This window comes from Syngnathus leptorhynchus, chromosome 6, assembly GCF_054491065.1.
Source record: "Syngnathus leptorhynchus isolate UIUO chromosome 6, UIUO_Slep, whole genome shotgun sequence".
In the NCBI taxonomy this organism is placed as follows: Eukaryota; Metazoa; Chordata; class Actinopteri; order Syngnathiformes; family Syngnathidae; genus Syngnathus; species Syngnathus leptorhynchus.
Window position 1 is genome coordinate 14,946,603 of NC_141200.1, and position 21,495 is coordinate 14,968,097.

General features: G+C 44.6%; 1 protein-coding gene and 1 pseudogene across 3 annotated transcripts in view; one reads left to right on the forward strand and one right to left on the reverse strand.

Moving 5' to 3' along the window:
- ciapin1 (cytokine induced apoptosis inhibitor 1) overlaps window positions 1-21,495 on the reverse strand; it is a 50,729-nt gene that overhangs the window by 1,433 nt on the left and 27,801 nt on the right. For 2 of the 3 annotated variants that reach the window (XM_085915017.1, XM_085915018.1), the window contains exons 6-8: window positions 12,305-12,378; window positions 10,095-10,216; window positions 6,716-6,791 (exon numbers count right to left, since the gene is read on the reverse strand). In XM_085915017.1, coding sequence (XP_085771143.1) covers window positions 6,716-6,791; window positions 10,095-10,216; window positions 12,305-12,378 — 272 coding nt within the window. The remainder of the gene's footprint in view (window positions 1-6,715; window positions 6,792-10,094; window positions 10,217-12,304; window positions 12,379-21,495) is intronic. The other variant, XM_085915019.1, reaches the window with a different exon arrangement.
- LOC147056148 (uncharacterized) lies at window positions 14,460-15,292 on the forward strand (annotated as a pseudogene).

Sequence of the window (21,495 nt, forward strand, 5' to 3'; positions counted from 1 at the left end):
ACGAACCTCTAACGAACTTGATTGACGTAATGTATTGTCTAAATTTGCTATGAAAGGCATTACAGTATGGATTTAGTGCAAGAAATTTACAGCAATGAATGTGATATTTTGACATACTGACAACAGTGGTACCTTTACTCAACTTGTTTCTGTAATACAGACGCACCTCTAACGAACTTGATTGACGTAATGTATTGTCTAAATTTGCTATGAAAGGCATTACAGTATGGATTTATTGCAAGAAATTTACAGCAATGAATATGATATGTTGACATACTGACAACAGTGGTACCTTTACTGACAAACTTAAGTCTTTGTATGCCAGCAACGAGAATACTCGTCATTGACATTAGTGACGCAGGATCCCGTCAATGAGTATTCTCATCGACTTATTTTTATTTATGGGTAGATATTATCGACCCATATCTACTAGATAAGACTCCCGGTCACCTCGTCACTTAAAATCAAGTCTGCAGAGCATTATAGTGGTTAACTCTGACCACTTGTTGGCTGAGTTGCTCTTGCTGGCTCATAGAGAGGTGATGTAGAGTGTAAGCACATGGGAGAACAATGGAGAATGTAGTTGTAGAGTTATGAAGGAAGAAGTACGAGAGGCAGAGAAAGGCAGAGGTAAAACTTCAAACAGGAATCAATTTTATGTATCTTACAATCCATATCAAAACTACCAATTTTAGGTGTGTAATCAGTATGGACACATAGCTCGAAACTGTCCTAGATTTATATCACAGGCTAGTTCACTGCCATTATTTCAACAGACAATCCCGGCACTGCCCCCACCAAGAACACTACCAGTATTGACATATGGGGAATCCCAAAATAATGCTGGTCATACATACTATCAGCCACCTAACCCACATTTTTTGCCTTCAGCGCAGAACAGTCAACCAAAAATGAATCTGGTTGAATATTACTAATAGGGATGCCGGGACTCCACTGAGGAGGGTGAACCATCCATTTAAACCTTTAAAGAATTGACACTATAACCGCATTGAAATTGCATAGTTTGATTGCATTTTTATCAGCGGCCTCTCTCCGTCCCAACCGATCAGTGTTTTGTTCATTTAATAAGTGTTTGTCAGACAGTTTTATGTGTTTGTCTGATCGTACCATGTTGCGCTACAAGTACAGCAGGCAGGTTCTGCTCGACATCGGCGAAAGCAAGTTTTGCGGCGTTTCAGACTTTGATACGGGGACATTAAAGTCACTGGGACTGCTCCGGCCTGAATCATCGCCGGACTCGTCTGCTACTCTTTCCCCGGACAAGCAGCGTCGGAAACGGTGTGCGAGGAGGCAGAAGAGGGGAAAGCGGGGAGGCGTCGGGCCCAGGCTAGCGGCGAACCCAACTCGCCCGGCCGTGCCTTCCATTCTTCTGGCGAATGTCCGGTCGCTGGACAACAAGATGGATTACATTCGTCTGCTGAGATCCACGAACCGGGCAGTGAGCAACTGCTGCGTGCTCGTGTTCACTGAAACTTGGCTGAATGTCAACATTCCGGACTCTGCTGTGCAACTGGAGCGGCTGGCGTGCTTTCGAGCGGACCGGGCAATTGAAGAAGGAGGGAAATCGCGTGTGTCTACATCCGCGACAAATGGTGCCGGGACTCTGTAGTGGTATGCAGGCACTGCTCGCCACTGGCGGAGTTTGTGATCGTTAAGTGCCGTCCTTTTTACCTACCAAGGGAGTTTACTGCGATTCTGCTTGTCGCGGTCTACATCCCGCCTTCCAACGTTGGAAGTGACAGGATCACGGCCCTTAATGAACTGTATCGGGCTGTCAGTGATCAGCAGACGGCGCACCCTGACGGTCTCATCATCTTTGCTGGTGATTTTAATCATGCTGACCTGAAGTCTGTCTTTCCAAAGCTTCACCAGCATGTTACTTTTCCAACGCGTGGTGGCAGATTCCTGGACTTGGTCTACACTGCACATAAATGAGCTTTCAAGGCCACCCCCCTCCCCAACATCGGACTTTCTGACCACGTCACCGTTCTGCTTACCCCCGCGTTCAGACAGAGAGTGAGAACTTTCAGGCCGGTTCGCAAACGTGTTGGGTGTGGCCTGAGGGGGCCTCTGATGCTCTTCGGGACTGCTTTGGCACTACAGACAGGGAAATGTTTAAGCAGGCAGCCACTTGCGACAATCGGACGGACATTGAGGAGTATGCTGACTCTGTGACCTCTTACATCGCTAAGTGCATTGATGATGTGACCCTCACAAAGTACGTCGTCACTCGGGCTAACTGGAAGCCATGGCTGACAGGGGCTATCCTTGGGCTCCTGAGGGCCAGAGACAAAGCCTACAGGGCTGGGGATGCAGCGAGCGTGAGATCAGCAAGGGCGAAAGTGTCCCGGGGCATCAAGGATGCGAAAAAGGCGTTCTCTTCCAAGATTACTGCTCACTTCAAAGACAAAAAGGATGCTCGGAGCCTGTGGCGAGGCATACAGACAATCACGGACTACAAGCCCGCGCCGCAGAGCTGTGAGGGCGATGTCCCTCTGCTCAACGAACTGAACCGCTTCTTTGCTCGCTTCGACGCTCAGAACGCCACTTGCCCGCTGAAGACCCCTCCCCATCCGGACGAGCATCCTCTGTGCCTTTCTGCCGTTAGCGTGAGGAGGACGCTTGCTGCTATCAACACCCGTAAGGCGGCGGGCCCGGACAACATCCCGGGACGGGCGCTGAAGGACTGCGCTGAGGAGCTGATGGATGTCTTCACGGACATCCTTAACATTTCCCTGCGGCGGGCCATCGTCCCGTCTTGCTTCAAGGCTGCCACCATCATACCTGTGCCGAAAAATCCTGTTCCCTCCTGCTTCAATGACTACCGCCCTGTGGCGCTGACCCCCATCGTCATGAAGTGCTTTGAGAGGCTTGTCTTGGCGCACGTCAGATCTGTTCTTCCCCCCACCGTGGACCCCTTCCAGTTTGCCTTCCGACCCAATCGGTCCTCTGAGGATGCCATCTGCTCTGCCCTCCACTCAGCCCTCACCCACCTGGAGAACAGGGACTCGTATGTGAGATTGCTGTTTGTGGACTTCAGTTCTGCATTCAACACCATTGTTCCACAGCGTCTCATTTGCAAACTTGACAAGCTGGGCCTCAGTACCTCCCTTTGCAACTGGCTACTGGACTTCCTCTGTCAGAGGCCTCAAGTAGTGCGTGTGGGCGTCAGTGTCTCCGGCAGCATCACGCTGAGCACGGGGGCCCCTCAAGGCTGCGTGCTCAGTCTGCTGCTCTTCACCCTGCTGACGCATGACTGCACTGCGACCTACAGCAGCAACTACGTGCTGAAATATGCCGACGACACGACTGTGGTGGGTCTGATCACCGGTGGCGACGAGACTCACTGCAGATCGGAGGTCGACCTTTTGGCCGCTTGGTGCAGGGACAACAACCTTCTGCTGAACGTCAACAAGACCAAGGAGATTATCATTGACTTCCGGAAGGGTCACGCCCACCATCTGCCGCTGACCGTCGACAGAGCTGTGGTGGAGAGAGTGACTAGCACCAGATTCCTGGGGGTGCACATCAGTGAGGACCTCTCCTGGACCACCAACACTGCGTCGCTGGCGAAGAAGGCTCAGCGCCGCCTGTACTTTCTGCGGAAACTCAGGCGGGCAAGTGCTCCTCCCGCCGTCATGATCACATTCTACCGTGGCACCATTGAGAGCATCCTCTCCAGCTGCATCGCTGTGTGGGGTGGTGGCTGCTCTGAGTACAACATGAAGGCCCTGCAGCGCATAGTGACCACTGCGAGTAAAATCGTCGGGGCTCCACTCCCCTCCCTGAAGGAAGTTTACGCCTCCCGTCTCACCCGCAAAGCGGCTGCGATTGCGTGTGATGAGAGTCACCCCGCTCACTCTTTGTTTGTACTTCTGCCCTCTAGGAAGAGATACAGATGCCTGCGCTCCCGCACCACCAGACTCAGGGACAGCTTCGTGCTCCAAGCTGTCCGGATCCTGAATTCCCTCCACCCTCTGCTACATGACGTCCTGTTCTTTTGCGCTATGATCTGGCTGTCTGCTATTAGCGCGCTTGCTCCATTTGCTACTCTTATTTGTCTATTTATTTATTGTTTATTATTTGGGTTATTTGCTTATTACTTATTCGTTGCTCTTGTCTGTTCGTTTTTACTCTTTGTGCTATTTGATGTGAGTGTTGTGTACTGTCTAGTCACCGTGGGATGGTGGGAAACGTAATTTCGATCTCTGTGTGCCTGGCATGTGAAGGAATTGACAATAAAGCGGACTTTGACTTTGACTTATGTGAAAGTTACAGACAATAATAGGTAAAGTAACAACTCTGTTACAGGTAACTAAAGATTGTAATGTTATTTTTGTCTTAAATTGAGTAGGGTGTGGAATTAAATACATCTTACTTCTTCCCACTCCTTTTTAGACAAGTAAACTCTGCCCACTTTGTGCAGTATATTGTATTCTGTTTATACCTAGCATTTTTACAAAGTCATAGTTTTGAGTGACTTTCACCTTATTTTTCTTCATTTGATTGATTGATGCATAGTTTACATTTAAAAAAAAATATATTCATTCATTCATTCCCGTCCCCTTTCACACACTCTCCATCTTACTGTGCTTCTCTCTGTTTTCTTTCAGCTGATAAGTATAGTCGGTTGTTTTGTCTACAAGTTGTATTTTCTTTTCTTTCCTCTAACTGTTGGTATTTTATTTAAATAACATTCCATTTGTTATGATTCCATTGGCGACAATAAAGGTCAATAAAGGAGATTATTAACCCCATAAGCAATCAATGAGCCTTGACTGAGTCATAGTGGCATCATTCAGCGAATCTTTTGCGGAATTGATGGGTGATTCCCCTAATTTTCGGACTATAAGTCGCTCCGGAGTATAAGTCACACCAGCCATAAAATGCACAATAAAGTGAAAAAAAAACATATATAAGTTGCGCCGGAGTATAAGTCGCACTTTTAGGGCAAATTTATTTGTCAAAATCCAACACCAAAAACAGACATGAACCAGCAACGATACGGTATGCTAACATGACATATACACAAACGAGGAGCTGAGAACGGGCCTGACGTAACAGAGTTATTCAAATAAGTATTACATAAATAACACGTTTATCAAGTGTTATGTCACTCCAATTAATTAAATCCATCGATCGTGCTTTATGTAAACAATGCGGCGTATGCGCCGCATATGCTGACGTCGGGCCCGTTGTAAGTTGCACTTCTAAATATTCCACAGACCCATATAACGATATATAAAGTATATTTCAAATAACTATCATATTACAACAATATTATCAAACCATCTGTGTCACTCCAAATCATGAAATCCATCGATCAAATTCCTCGTTCTTTATGTCAACAACGCTGCGCGTGCGCTGCAGAGATCTTGTATATAACTATATTGTAGCGTTAAAGTACCAGGACAGACGTGGGTTTATATAACAACAATATGATGAAACCATCTGTGTCACTCCAAATCATTAAATCCATTGATCAAATTCTTCCTCCTTCATGTCAACAACGCCGCACACGCGCGCTGCACAGATCTAGTATATAACTACATTGGAGCGTGAACAAAGTACGAGGAAAGACGTGGGTTTATATAACAACAATATTATCAAACCATCTGTGTCACTCCAAATCATCAAATCCATCAATCAAATTCCTCTCCTTTATGTCAACCACGCCACGCGCGTGCGCTGCACAGATCTAGTATATAACTATATTGTAGCGTTAACAAAGTACCGGGAAACGGCTCTTTATTTAACAAAACAAGAGTTCAACGAGCCAACAACTACTGAACTTCCAGGCACGGAGGTGAAAAAAAGCTCCGTAGAGTATGACCGGGCGAGCGTAAAAGCCATGTCTGAACCCCATCCACCGTCCCCGGACAGCCACCTGGCCGAGCACCGGCCCCCGACTTCCATCCACGGAAGTGAAAGAGAGCTCCCGTCGAGAAGGACTGGGCGTGCGTAAAAGCCATAATAGTTTTTCAGACCTTCCGTGTCACTCCAAATCAATAAATCCTTCAAACTCTTTGTCCTCCGTGTCACTTACAAACAAAGCAGCTAATGATGCCGGTAGTACGTGGGGGCCTTCGTCATCTTGTGATCAAATCCTTTATCTTTTATGTAAACAACTGCCTCGCGTCACTTGCCGTTCAAATGACAGTAATCTCTCTCGCTCTCTCGCTCTCTCGCTCTCTCGCTCTCTCGCGCTCTCTCTCTCTCGCGCTCTCTCTCTCTCGCGCTCTCTCTCTCTCGCGCTCGCTCTCTCTCGCGCTCGCTCTCTCTCGCGCTCGCTCTCTCTCGCGCTCGCTCTCTCTCTCTCTCTCTCTCTCTCGCGCTCTCTCTCGCGCTCTCTCTCGCGCTCTCTCTCGCGCTCTCTCTCGCGCTCTCTCTCGCTCTCTCTCTCTCTCTCTCTCTCTCTCTCTCTCTCTCTCTCTCTCTCTCTCTCTCTCTCTCTCTCTCTCTCTCTCTCTCTCTCTCTCTCTCTCTCTCTCTCTCTCTCTCTCTCTCTCTCTCTCTCTCTCTCTCTCTCTCTCTCTCTCTCTCTCACAGCAATTTAGAATTGTACTGCCCATTTAGCATCACTTTCGAGCAAATATCCTTGATTTGACAAGATGACAAGCATAATACAACACTGATATGATAAGTCATTGTTTCTATGCGCACGCACACGCACACACAATCATAATGCACTTACACTCCCACAGGCAGACTTTGGAAGATTTGTCTTCTGTTCTTTACTCTCCTCCAGTTCCTCAGCCAGGCCACATGTGCTACACAAACAAGCATGAGACATTACTTTGAAGAGTGGGTAGAGAATAAACACAGTTCAGACATCGTAGTATTGTAGTAGTAAGGTCCAATTTATTTAGGTTTAAGGTTTGACACATCCTTGTTCAATGCTTCTCAAAATCTGGGGCGGGATATTGTATTTTGTAATCAGAAGATGGGTAGTAACTTGATAAATTTACTGTTACATTTACTGAAGCAATTTCTGATAAATTATATTTGTAGTGATGGGTAGATGAGGCGTCATGAAGCGTTTCAACACATTGCCAAACTGTATTGATACTGTGTCATTGAGTGCTGACACCTGCTGGACCTTAAAAATGCTAAAGGCAACCTAGTTGACGGCCTCTACTGACATTGATTTGATGACCTAGTATATGCAATAATTAATTTAAGTAATTATATTTTATATTAACGGCGGCTCGGTGGCGCAGTGGGTAGCACGTCCGCCTCATAGTTAGGAGGGTGCGGGTTCGATTCCACCTCCGGCCCTCCCTGTGTGGAGTTTGCATGTTCTCCCCGAGCCCGCGTGGGTTTTCTCCGGGCACTCCGGTTTCCTCCCACATCCCAAAAACATGCTTGATAGGCCGAGCAAAAGCACTCCAAATTGTCCCTAGGTGTGAGTGCGAATGGTTGTTCGTCTCTGTGTGCCCTGCGATTGGTTGGCAACCAGTTCAGGGTGTCCCCCGCCTACTGCCCGATGACGGCTGGGATAGGCTCCAGCACGCCCGCAACCCCCGTGGGGACTAGGCGGTTCAGAAAATGAATGAATGAATATTTTATATTGTATTATTTCATAGATTCATTTAAATTTAAAATACATTTATTTTTTCATCACAGTAAATAAATAATGTGAACATGTAGCATAACTTGAAAATCTAAGTGAACGTGTTATGAAATATATCTTGTTGATGCACGCTTGCTCCATTTTGCTCCTCTTACTGATTTATTTATTTATTTATTTGGGTTATTTGCTTATTACTTATTCATCGCTCTTGTCTATTCATTTTTACTCTTTATGCTATTTGCTTGTATGTGTTGTGTAATGTGTCTAGTCACCGTGGGACGGTGGGAAACGTAATTTCTTTCTCTTTGTGTGTCTTAACGTGAAGAAATTGACAATAAAGCTGACTTTGACTTTGATTATTTCATATATTCACTCATATGTAAAATATGTTTTATTTTTTAGTTACAATCAAATACTGTGAACATGTATCATAACTTGAAAATCTAAGTGAACGTGCTGTGAAAGAGGATGCTTGTGCACCGGGATGTTTTTTACACATTTTTATTCAAAACAAGATTTTCCAACGTCTTCAAATTGAGCCTGTTGCGCGTTTTGGACACACGGCACAGATGAGGCTGGAGTGCAGAGAAATTGCAAAGCAAGCCGGAAGAGGTTTGGGTAATGGGTCTTTTGATTGTCCCAGTATCTGACTTGGGGGTGATATATAATATAATATATACATATGTAAACATGTAAACATGTTGTAAACAATGCAGCGTACGCGCGCCGTCGGACTCGTGATTTGCATGTCTAATTATTCCACAGACCCATATAACGATATATAAAGTATATTTCAAATAACTATCATATAGCAACAATATTACCAAACCATCTGTCACTCCAAATCATAAAATACATCGATCATCGATTGTGTAAACAATGCCGCGTACGCGCGCCGTCGGACTCGTGATTTGCATGTCTGGCGTGATGTGTGCTTGCATGCTGTCCATCACAAGCAGAGCTTGCATCCTAATTTGCATTGCTGCCCCTACTGTTTTTGTTTTTTTACATCACCACACAAAATTCTCTTCACCAGACCTGTGCTTTTTAAAAACTAAAAAAAAAAACCAGCGCTTTCCCCTCCCAGTTTTTGCGTCACGGCCAATGGTGAAATTTAAATCACCCTCCTTCAGTTTAGTTTGAAAATAACTATATTTCTTTTTCAGTTGTTTTTTTTTTGTTTATTTGTTTCATGAACTTCAATCAATCAATCAAGTCAAGTTTATATAGCCCTAAATCACAAGCAGTCTCAAAGGGCTCTGTCCTCTGCATTTAACCCATCCCCATGTGATTTTGATCCATCCCCTGGGGGAGAGGGGAGCAGTGAGCAGCAGCAGCGCCGCGCTCGGGAATCATTTTTGGTGATCTAACCCCCCAATTCCAACCCTTAAATGCTGAGTGCCAAGCAGGGAGGCAATGGGTTCCATTTTTATAGTCTTTGGTATGACCCGGCCGGGGTTTGAACCCACAACCTTCCAGTCTCAGGGCGGACACTCTACTACTAGGCCACTGAGCTGGTTTTAACTTGAATATTGTACTTTAAAGTGTGAATTGCTTTATTCGTTTTTTCAGTGTATTAAAAATAATATGTGAGGTGATCAACTGTACCAGTAAGTAATGTGTTAATGATCAAGTAAATTTTTTTGAAAAAAAACCCACATGTAAGTCGCTCCTGAGTATAAGTCGCCCCCCCACCCAAACTATGAAAAAAAAACGCGACTTATAGTCCGAAAATTACGGTACTATTGTTACCATTACCAATGACAGTACCATATTGCAAATTGTACTGTCCCGCTCTATACTTTCTTCTCTCCCTCTCTTCCCTGTCATTTATTTTGTCATTGTTGAAGGTTATTATTTGTTTACCTTATATTTATGTTTGTTTACTTATCTTTTACCTTATGCTTGCAACAACACACTCATACCACAAACCAACACCACACACTCATCACTTCCCCATCCCTTACCCATTCTGTCCCCTAACCTCCTGTGTTTTCTTTTGTTTGTGTTTTTTGTATGCACTGTATGCACTGCATGTATGCAGGTACGCACGAATGTACCTATGTACATGTATGTATGTATGTATGTATGTATGTATGTATGTATGTATGTATGTATGTATGTATGTACTTTGTATATATACTTTGTGTTGTGTTAGTCAACCTATTAAATCAAATCTGATTCTGTATAACACAGGTGTCAAAGTCCAGGCCCGAGGGCCAGATACGGCCTGCCACATCATTTTAGGTGGCCCGCAAAGACAAATTGTGCATCGAATTCATACGTCAATTCAAAAATTTCAAATTGATTTCACTTTTAAAAAATAGAGTTAGCAATTTTTATTACCGTTTTTTTGAAGTAATTTTTCTTTTTAAATATTTGATTTGATTTCAATATTTCAACAGTTTTTGAGCAGTTTTTATTAGTCTTTGTTTTGAAAACTAGCTATTCATCAGTTTGTTCTGCAGCCTATACTATATATACACAATATGAGACTTACCAGTTCTTGCAGGCTTTCTTTTTCTTGATTGCACCTCCCCCACAGACAGGGGCTTTAAGAGACAGTGGGTCTGGCTTCTTCAAATCTTCTTCATCAAGTAGAGCATCAGAATCCACAAGGTCCTAGTATAATAGGGCAGAGGAAGTGAGGTGCGAATGAGTCATGCGTGCATGTTTCTAGTCTTAACCTGGTGATGTGTTGGCTCTAATGGTAAAGGAAGATGCCAGTACGACGTAGCAGACCCAAACGTATTGCACTCAAATCTGTGGTTCTTTTATGTACCTACTCTGTGGGGTGGATACAGTGGGAATGTGAATTCCCCCCTGGGATCAATAAAGTTAAGTCTAAGTTGAATATCAGATTCAAGAGGAGCAATATGGTTTTCATCCTGGCCACAGAACAGTGGATCAGCTCTACACAGTTGGCACGGTTCTCAAGGGTCCATGAGAGGTTGCCCAACCAGTCTACATGGAAAAGGCATTTGACCGTGTCCCTTGGGGAATTCTCTGAGAGGAGGGGGGGTGCTTCGGGAGCATGGAGTACCAAACCCCTTGATAAGGGCGGTTTGGTCCCGATACGACCAATGTCAGCGTTTGGTCCGCATTTCCGGTGTAAGTTTAATTTTTTGGGGGGAGAGTTGGACTCTGACAAGGCTACCTTTTCCACCGACTCTCACTGGAGCAGTTTGCAGCTAAGTGTGAAACAGTTGGGCCAAATCTGAAATGATGGCCCTCAATATGAAAAGGGTGGAACACGCTCTTCGGGTCAGGGATGAGATCCTCAAGTGGAAGAGTTCAAGTATCTTGGTATATTGTTCACGAGTGAGAGCACGATAGAGTGGGAGATCGACAGGTGGTGCTGCGTCTGTTGTGGTGAAGGACCTGAGCCTAAAGGCAAAGATCTCGATTTTACTGGTCAATTTAACCCTCACCTATGGTCACGAGCTGAGGTTGTGATGCTGGGGGACGGTGCAATGAGTTGTGTGGATTGGTGCATCCATCAACGGAAAATTTTGAGCTCTCCACTTTGGCATCCTCGACTTGTTTGGACAACAAAACTTGCTGAGTAATAAAGATGGCGGATTTGCGAAACCGTTTGGCCATACCCATTACCTTGTTTGGTAGTCCCGCCCTAACGGATGTGATGTAATAGATAAAAATAGATAATAGAAAATGGAGAAAACTGAACGGAGTAAAAAATAGCCCCCTAACAGATTATAAAAGTATCTCTGCAGCTTTTCTACAATTTTGGAGACTCCAAGCACACAATAAAATGAATATAAAAGCAAAACAAGTGGCTTTTCAATGTTATGTCATGATATGATCGATTTTACAGTCTGTTCATGCCCCTTCTGTACCCATAATAACGAAGTCATTTTCTTCCTGCAAAACTGACATCAGCAATTGCTTTGGTAGAACAAGGGATTGTCGACCGAACATTTTATCAACCAACCAGCAGATGTCAACCCTAACAAATAACTCAAGAAAACATGAGGTTGACCCAAGAGACTGGGTCAGTCCAGTTTTTAACCCAAGTTGGGTTGTTTTAAACCCAGCAATTTTAGGGCTGTAGTTTAATGTTTTAGTATTACTGTTAATCTATTGTATACAGGGGGTTCTCGGTTTACGACGTCCTTGAGTTACGTCGTTTTGTGTTTACGACATGCGTCTCATTATTTATATTATTCTTTCGTATTTCATCTCATATATTTAAAGCCTTTTTTCGACCTAAGAGGTTTTGGATTGTAAGCGTCTTAAAGGCGTCCTAAGATCCGTAACGTGCGCGGGAACTAGTTGGTGCGCGTGGCGGAAGAATACACTGAGAAAGGCGGAGGAAGACAGCGTTACTCACTCCAACTCACTTGGTTTACACCATTTTGAACTGTTGCGTCGTCTCTCTCTTGCAATGCCCTTTCCAGTGTGCAAGGCAGCCACACAAGTAAGAAATTGTTTTCTCTTTTTTTATATTACTGTAGTTTCATTTTATTACTGTTTTGACTTACACCAAAATTTGGTTTACATCACTGCATAGGAACGAACTGACGTCGTAAACCGAGGACCCCCTGTATACTGTATTGTTACGACATTGCCGACGGCCGGCACGCAGCTGGTGCAAACCAGGAATTCAGCTGGAAAACTTGGTGGTAAGCAAGGCAGTGTAAAATGTGGAATCGGGCAAATGGAAAAGGGGCATTAGGCTTGGAACCTCACCGCATCATCATCATTCATGTCATTTGCTGATAGTGTCCACATTTTGATGGTGTTTGGATCCAGAGCTAATCTGCCTGTGGAACAAATATCGACAAAGATTAATGTCTTCATGTATTTAACCAAAGCATCATATTCTCTCAATAAAACTGAAAAAAATCACAAAAATAACAATGTATATCAAAGGCCCCACCTCCAAAACCTGGCTAATATCAGTGTGTTAATAAACAAGGGTGCTATTAAACAGCAAAAACATGGCAAGAAAACATTGCTATGCAGCATTGCTATGCAGTATTGCTACACAGCATTGCTATGCAGCACTGCTACGTTCTGGTCATCGGCATCACATAAAACAAAAAATAAAGAATGTATGCCTGTACAGTGGGGCAAAAATGTATATACCGTATTTTTCTGACTACATTAAAAAGTCACGTTTTTTTTCATAGTTTGGGTGGGGGGGCAACTTGTACTGAGGAGCGACTTATGTGAATTTTTTCACAAATTTTCAAAATAAAAAAAATAAAAATAAAAAAATGAAACCGCGATAAAGGAACCACGATGTAGTAAAGGGTTACTGTAATTTGAATTTTAAGTGACATCAGTGCAGTTGTTTACATAAAAGACAAAGATTCGATCACGGGATGACGAAGATGACGAAGATGACGAAGGGCCCCACATACTACCGGCATCATTAGCGGCTTTGCTTGTAAGTGAAACGGAGGACTAAGAGTTTGAAGTATTTAATAATTTGGAGTGACACAGAAGGTTTGAAAAACTATTATGGCTTTTATGCAAGAACGGTTCCTACTCTACGGAGCTGTCAGCGGCGCGCACTCGGCCGGCATTGTTGACATAAAGGACGATCGATGGATTTAATGAATTGGAGTGACAGATGCTTTTGTAAACGTGTTATTTATGTAATAGTTATTTGAATAACTGAATGTTACGTCAGGTCCCTTCTCAGCTCTTTGTTTATGTTTCTGTCACGTTAGCATATCTATCATTTAGCCTGTTGTTGCTCGTTCATGTCGGTGCTTGGTGTTGGATTTTATCGAATAAATTTCCCCAAAATGCGACCGATACTCCGGAGCGACGTACATATCTTTTTTTTTTTTCACGTTATTGTGCATTTTATGGCTAATGCAACCTATATTCCGGAGCGACTTTTAGTCCAAATAATACGGTAGTCCGCCACCAATTTTGCAAGTTCTCCCACTTACAAGATGAGAGATGCCTGTAATTTTCATCATAGGTACACTTCAACTATGAGAGACAGAATGGGGTGGGGAGAGAATCCAGGAAATCACTTTTTAAAATTTGTCATGAATTAATTGGTAAATTCCTCTGCAAAATAAGTACCGTATTTTCTGGACTTTAAGTCGTTCCGGAGTATAAGTCGCACCAGCCATAAAATGCATAATAAAGAAGAAAAAGACATCTACAAGTCGCACCGGAGTATAAGTCGCATTTGTTGGGAAATTCATTTGATAAAATCCAACACCGAGAACAGACATGTCATCTTGAAAGGCAATTTAAAATAAAAATAGAAAAGGCAACAACAGGCTGACGGTACGGGATGCTAACGTGAACATGAACAAGGAACTGAGAACGTGCCTGACCTAACATATTAAAAGTTATTGAAATAACTATAGCATAAATAACATGCTAATAAGTTTATCGAACCCTCCGCGTCACTCCAAATCATTAAATTCAATGAAATCGTCATTCTCTGTCACTTATAAACAACACTGCTAACCCCAGAAGTAGAAGATGCAGCTTTTCCTCTTCTACGTGGCTTACGTCAGACTCATTGTCAGTTGCAGTTCCAATTATTCCACAGGCCTAGAGCACCCACACGCGGTTTAGTGTGAAAATAACACGTGAAATGATATAATGTGTTAATAATTTCACACAAGTTGCTCCTGAGTAGAAGACGCACCCCAGGCAAAACTATGAAAACAACTGTGACTTATCGTCTGGAAAATACGGTATTAGGTCACCTACAAACAAGCAAGATTTCTGGTGCTCACAGACCTGTAACATCTTCTTTTAGAGGCTCCTCTATCCTCCACTCGTTACCTGTATTAGTGGCACCCGTTTGAACTCATCAGTATAAAAGACACCTATCCACAAGCTCAGTCACACTCCAAACTCCACAATGGCCAAGATCAAAGAGCTGTCAAAGGACACCAGAAACAAAATTGTAGACTTGCACCATGCTGGGAAGACCAAATCTGCAATAGCTAAGCAGTTTAGTGAGAAGAAATAAACAGTGGGAGCAATTATTAAAAAATGGAAGACATACAAGACCACTGATAATCTCTCTCGATCTGGGGTTCTTCGCAAGATCTGACCCCGTAGGGTCAAAATGATCACAAGAACGGTGCGCAAAAATCCCACAACCACATGAGGGGACCGAATCTGCAATAGGTAAGCAGCTTGGTATGAAGAAATCAAATGTGGGAGCAATTATTAGAACATGGAAGACATACAAGATCACCGATAATCTCCCTTGATCTGTGGCTCCACACAAGATCTCACCCCATGGGGTCAAAATGATCACAAGAACGATGAACAAAAATCCCAGAACCACACGGGGAGACTTTGTGAATGACCTGCAGATAGCTGGGACCAAATTAACAAAGACTACCATCAGTAAAACACTACGTCGCCAGAGACTCAAATCCTGCAGTGCCAGACGTGTCCCCGTGTTTGAGCCAGTACCTGTCCAGGCCCGTCTTAAGTTTGCTCGAGAGCATTTGGATGATCCAGAAGAGAATTGGGAGACTGTCATACGGTCTGATAAAACCAAAAAAGCAACTCTTTGGTAACAACTCAACTCGTGTTTGGAGGAGAAAGAATAAAGAGTTGCCTCCAAAGAACACCATACCTACTGTAACTACTTTGGGGCTGTTTTTCTGCAAGGTGACCAGGACGCCCCTGCGTGAGTCATCACCTTATCATGGTGGAGGGGTTTGCATGTCCCAATGATCGTAGGAGCCATGTTGTCTGGGACTTCATGCCCCTGGTAGGGTCACCCATGGCAAAAGGGTCCTAGGTGAAGGGGCCAGACAAAGCACGACTCACACAAAGCCCTTATGAAGAAAAATATAAATGGACTTCGTTTTCCCTTGCCAGGACGCGGGTCACCGGGGCCCGCGTCTGGAGCCAGGGCTGGAGGTGGGGCTCGAAGGCGAGCGTCTGGTGGCCGGGCCTTCGCCCACAGGGCCCAGCCCAAAAAGGAGACGTGGGTTCCCCTTCCCATGGACTCAACACCAGTGGGAGGGGCCAAAGGGGTCGGGTGCTAAGTTAGCTGGGTGGCAGCCAAAGGCGGTCCGATCCCCGGCTGCAGAAGGTGGCTCTTGGGACATGGAATGTCACCCCTCTGGTTGGAAAGAAGCCCGAGCTGGTGTGTGAGGCAGAAAAGTTCAGACTAGACATAGTCGGACTTGCCTCCATACACAATTTGGGCTCTGGTACAAGCCCTCTTGAGAGGGGCTGGACTTTCTTCCACTCTGGAGTTGCCCACGGTGAGAGGTGTCAAGCAGGTGTGGGCAAACTTGTTGCCCCCCCGGCTGGGCGCCTGCAAATTAGGGTTCACCCCGGTGAACGAGAGGGTAGCCTCCCTCCGCCTTCGGGTGGGGGGGGACAGTTCCTGATTGTTGTTTGTGTCTATGCACCAGTACTGGTACTGGTTAGCACCTCGACCTCTGAGTTCAGAGGACCAGGGTTAGATTCTGGCTTGGCCTTCCTGTGTGGAGTTCGCATGTTCTTCCCATGCCTGGATTTCCTCCAGGTGCTCCGGTTTACTCCCACATTCCAAACATGCATGGTAGGCTGACTGAGCACTCTAAATTGTCCATTGGTGTGATTGCGAATGGTTGTTGGTCTATGTGTGCCCTGCAATTGGCTGGCGACCAGTTCAGGGTGTACCCTGCCTACCGCCCAAAGAGACTGGGATAAGCGACCCTCATAAGGATAAGCGGTTCCAAAAGCCGAATGAATGTTCAGAGCTCAAGCATTAAAATGAAAATTCAGCACTCTCCTGTAGAAAGAAACTTAAGCATTTTTATGTAGTGTATTACATATTTATAACACCAGTCATCATATTTTCCGCATTTATGAGTAACATTATTTACACTTAACGGCCCCTCCTCTCGGTTGATATACGCCATAAATTGGGGTGGGGCACACCAATCCACGAGGGCCGATATTCTGGATGTTTTATGTGTCTCCCTGCTCCAACAGATCATGATTGTTATCCAGCTTCTGTAGAGCTTGCTGAGGAGCTGATCATTGGAATGGGTGTAAGAAGAGGGGAAATATGAAACAATCCAGAATACTCACACACTCATTCATCAAGGACTGAAGTTGCCCAAGCCTGACGTAAGACAACGAAAATCATTTCAATTGACTGTACCTATGACCAGGAGGCTTTGAAATAGGATATGGAAGAATTAAAGCGATCTAATGAAGTCTTGAAAAAGTCTCGAGTTCATGAGCCACCAAATGGAGAGCATGACAACCAAGCAAGATTCCATAATGGATTTTGATGAAGAATATCAAGGAACTAAAGAGACTAACCAAAGAGAAAGATGTGATGATTGATCAACTGGAGAACAGGCTTTCTGATCGAGAACAATATACTCGATTGAATGATTTTCATTGGGCTGCTAACAAAACCCCGTTCTTACGCAGGTGCGGCAAAGTCAGGAGCTGTGACCAGGGGAACAGAGCTTAGTAATCAGATACAGTGCAGGAGCAAGTGATAGAATTCCTACAGAAAAAACACATCAGCATAAATGAGAATGACACAGAAGCTTGCCACTCTCTTCCCCAGAAAGATAAGAGCAGGCCGGCAGTTATCATCATGAGGTTTGCCAATAGAAAATGTAGAACCAACCTTCTGCGACAAGGTAGGATGTTGAAAAGGTTAAATGTGTATTTAAATGAACATTCGACCAAAACCAATGCGGAAATAGCCAAAAGGGCTCGGTTCCTCTGTAAAGAGGAAAAGATTGATGTAACGTGGTCCTCCAACACCAAAATGTACATAAAACTGAATGGTGCACTTGAGCATGCGAGAGTGGTAATGGTTAGGCGATTAGAGGAGTTGGACAAATTTGCATAGGTAGGCCTACTTCCTCTGTGATGCATGACTGTTTTCTGACGTTACTTCTTTAATGATGCCGACATTGCAAAACATTTCCTCATATAGAAGTGTAGAAACTGAACTTGAAATCAACATTACAAATGACTCTCCATGGAATACATTATCAATTGACCATTCTGAGGTTGATTGCTTAAATTTCATGACTCAACTGACAGCTGCAAATATTTACTTGATGATGAATTAAGAACAGCCAGTGATAAATTTCATAATCCCAGTGTATCTCTTTTGCACGTAAATGCCCGTAGTCATCCTAAAAATTTTGACCATCTTGCTCTAACTAGCTTCAATCTCAACTTTCCCTTTTCCGTTATTGGCATCTCTGAAACATGGCTACACAAAGACAATTCTGATTACTATGCCTTGGACAATTACAGTAAGGTCCACATATGCAGAGAAAAAAAGAATTGGAGGAGGTGTTTCACTGTATGTTAGTAGTAAGTTGGAATATAAAGAAAGATCTGATATTGAACAATGTTTTGAGCTGAGTGGAGAATATAGGGTACATTTCTAAATCTCCAAAATCTAAGATACCTGATTTTGATAACCATCTCATCACCGCGCTATCTATAGTATCTCATTAAAATAAGAAATATTTCCTCATGGGGGATTTCAACATCAACATTTTTGAAACAAGTCTTTCCTGGATAGTCTGTCTTCTTTCTGTTTTAAGCCTATGATTTCTAAACCTACAAGAATAACAGAAAATTCAGCAACCTTAATAGACAACATACTTGACAGAGAACACTTGTCTGGAATTCTATGCGCAGACATCACTGATAACTTTCCCATATTCTCTATTACCTCCTAACGAGCAAACACTCTTCCTTCCTACTGGGAAGCCGCTGGACACGTATAGACATAATAATCAACAGTCTCCAGGTTTAAAATGGAAGTTCAAAACGGTAGCTGGGATGGTGTATTAAGGAACCCTGATCCCCAGCAGGCATACACCGTATTCTTGGAGGAACTGACCAAGCACTATAATTATTCTTTTCCCATAAAGAAAAGAAGCCTCAAACGTGAATTGCGTTCGAAGCTTTGGGCTAGTCAGGCAATTACTAAATCTCTTAGGCACAAAAATAAACTACCGTAATTTTCGGAGTATAAGTCGCGTTTTTTGTCATAGTTCGGTTGAGGGGGGCGACTTATACTGAGGAGCGACTTCTATGTGAATTTTTTAAACATTTTCAAAATTTAAAAAAAAATAAAAAAATAAAAATAAAAAAGGGAACCTGCGATAAACGAACCGCGATGTAACAAGGGACTGCTGTAATTTGAATTTCAGGTGACATCAGCTGCGCAGCGGTTGTGTACATCACAGGATGACGAAGATGACGAAGGGCCCCACGTACTATCGGCATTATTAGCAGCTTTGTTTGTAAGTGACACGAAAGACGAAGAGTTTGAAGGATTTAATGATTTGGAGTGACACAGAAGGTTTGAAAAACTATTATGACTTTTACGCACGCCCGGTCCGGCGCTCGACCGGGTGGCTGTTTGGGGATGGTGGATGGGGCTCGGACATGGATTTTACGCACGCCCGGTCATACTCTACGGAGCTTTCTTTCACCTCCGTGGATGGAGGTCTGGGGCCGGCGCTCGGCCGGGTGGCTGTCCGGGGACGGTGGATGGGGCTCGGACATGGCTTTTAAGCACGCCCAGTTCTATTCTATGGAGCGGTCTTCCTCCTCCGTGGCTGGAAGTTCAGTAGTTGTTGCCTCGTTGAACTCTTGTTTAGTTAAATAAGGAGCCATTTACCAAACCCACGTCTTTGCTTGTACTTTGTTAACGCTACAATATAGTTATATACTAGATCTGTAGAATAACGACAAGGCTGACGTCAGGGCCCACGCGCGGCGTTGTTGACAAAGGACGAGGAATTTGATCGATGGATTTTATGATTTGGAGTGACACAGATGGTTTGATAATATTGTTGTAATATGATAGTTATTTGAAATATACGTTATATATCGTTATATGGGTCTGTGGAATAATTAGAAATGCAAATCATGACGAGTCAGACGAGTCAGTATAAGTCGCACTTTTGGGGCAAATTTATTTGTCAAAATCCAACACCAAAAACTGACATGAACCAGCAACAACAGGCTAAACGATACGGTATGCTAACGTGACATATACACAAACGAGGCGCTGAGAACGGGCCTGACGTAACATTCAGAGTTATTCAAGTAAGTATTACAAAAATAACACGTTTATCAAACCATCTGTCACTCCAATTCATTAAATCCATCGATCTTGCTTTATGTAAACAATGCCACGTATGCGCCGCATATGCCGACGTCGGACAAGTTGTAAATTGCATTTCTAATTATTCCACAGACCCATATAACGATATATATCAAGTATATTTCAAATAACTATGATATAACAACATTATCAAACCATCTGTGTCACACCAAATCATTCAATCCATCAATCACATTCCTCGTTCTTTATGTCAACAACGCCGCGCGTGCGCTGCAGAGATCTAGTATATAACTATATTGTAGCGTTAAAGTACCAGGAAAGACGTGGGTTTGGTTCAACGAGCCAACAACTACTGAAATTCCAGCCACGGAGGTGGAAGAGAGCTGCATAGAATAGGACCGGGTGTGCGTAAAAGCCATGTCCGAGCCCCATCCACCCAGCTGAGCGCCGGCCCCCGACTTCCATCCACGGAGGTGAAAGAAAGCTCCATAAGTATGACCGGGCGTGCGTAAAAGCCAAGTCCGAGCCGCATCCACCGTCCCCGGACAGCCCCCCGGCCGAGCGCCGGCCCCCGACTTCCATCCACAGAGGTGAAAGAGAGCTCCCGTCGAGAAGGATCGGGCGTGCGTAAAAGCCATAATAGTTTTTCAAACCTTCTGTGTCACTTCAAATCATTAAATCCTTCAAACTCTTCGTCCTCCGTGTCACTTACAAACAAAGCCGTAATGATGCCGGTAGTACGTGGGGCCCTTCGTCAACTTCGTCATCCCGTGATCGAATCCTTTGTTCTATGTGTAAACAACCGCCGCGCGGCACGGATGACGTCTCTTGCAGTTCAAATGACAGTAATCCCTTGCTACATCGCGGATTTTTGAATTTTGAAAATTTGTGAGAAAAATCACATATAAGTCGCTCCTGAGTATAAGTCGCCCCCCCCACCCGAACTATGACAAAAACCGCGACTTATAGTCAGAAAATTACGGTATTGGTGTCTCTGATACTCGGACTTGCCTCCAAACATAGTTTGGACTCTGGTACAAGCCCTCTCGAGAGCACCTGGACTCTCTTCCACTCTGGAGTAGCCTACGGTGAGAGGCGTCGAGCAGATGTGGGCATAGTTTTTGCCCCCCGGCTGGGCGCCTGCACATTGGGGTTCACCCCGGTGAACGAGAGGGTAGCCTCCCTCTGCCTTCGGGTGGGGGGACGGGTCCTGACTGTTGTTTGTGTCTATGCACCAAACAGCAGCTCACAGTACCCACCCTTCTTGTGGTTCCCCGAGGAAGTGCTGGAGAGCGCTCCTTCTGGGGACTCCATTGTTTTACTGGGTGACTTCAATGCTCACGTGGGCAATGACAGTGAGACCTGGAAGGGCGTGATTGGGAGGAACGAACCCCCTGATCTGAACCTGAGCAGTGTTCTATTATTGGACTTCTGTGCTCAACACGGATTTTCTGTAATGAACACCAAGTTCAAGCACAAGGGAGTCCATGTGTACACTTGACACTAGGACACCCTAGGCCGCGGTTCGATGATCGACTTTGTAGTCATGTCATGCATGTTTTAGACACTCGGGTGAAGAGAGGGGCGGAGCTGTCAACTGATCACCACCTGGTGGTGGGTTGGCTCTGATGGTGGGGGGAAGATGCCGGTCCGGCCTGGCAGGCCCAAACGCTCTGTGAGAGTCTGCTGAGAACGTCTGGCAGAATCCCGCATCAGGAAGAGCTTCAACTTCCACCTCCGGCAGAGCTTTTCCTACGTCCCGGGGGAAGCGGGGGACATGGAGTCCGAGTGGACCATGTTCCGTGCCTCCATT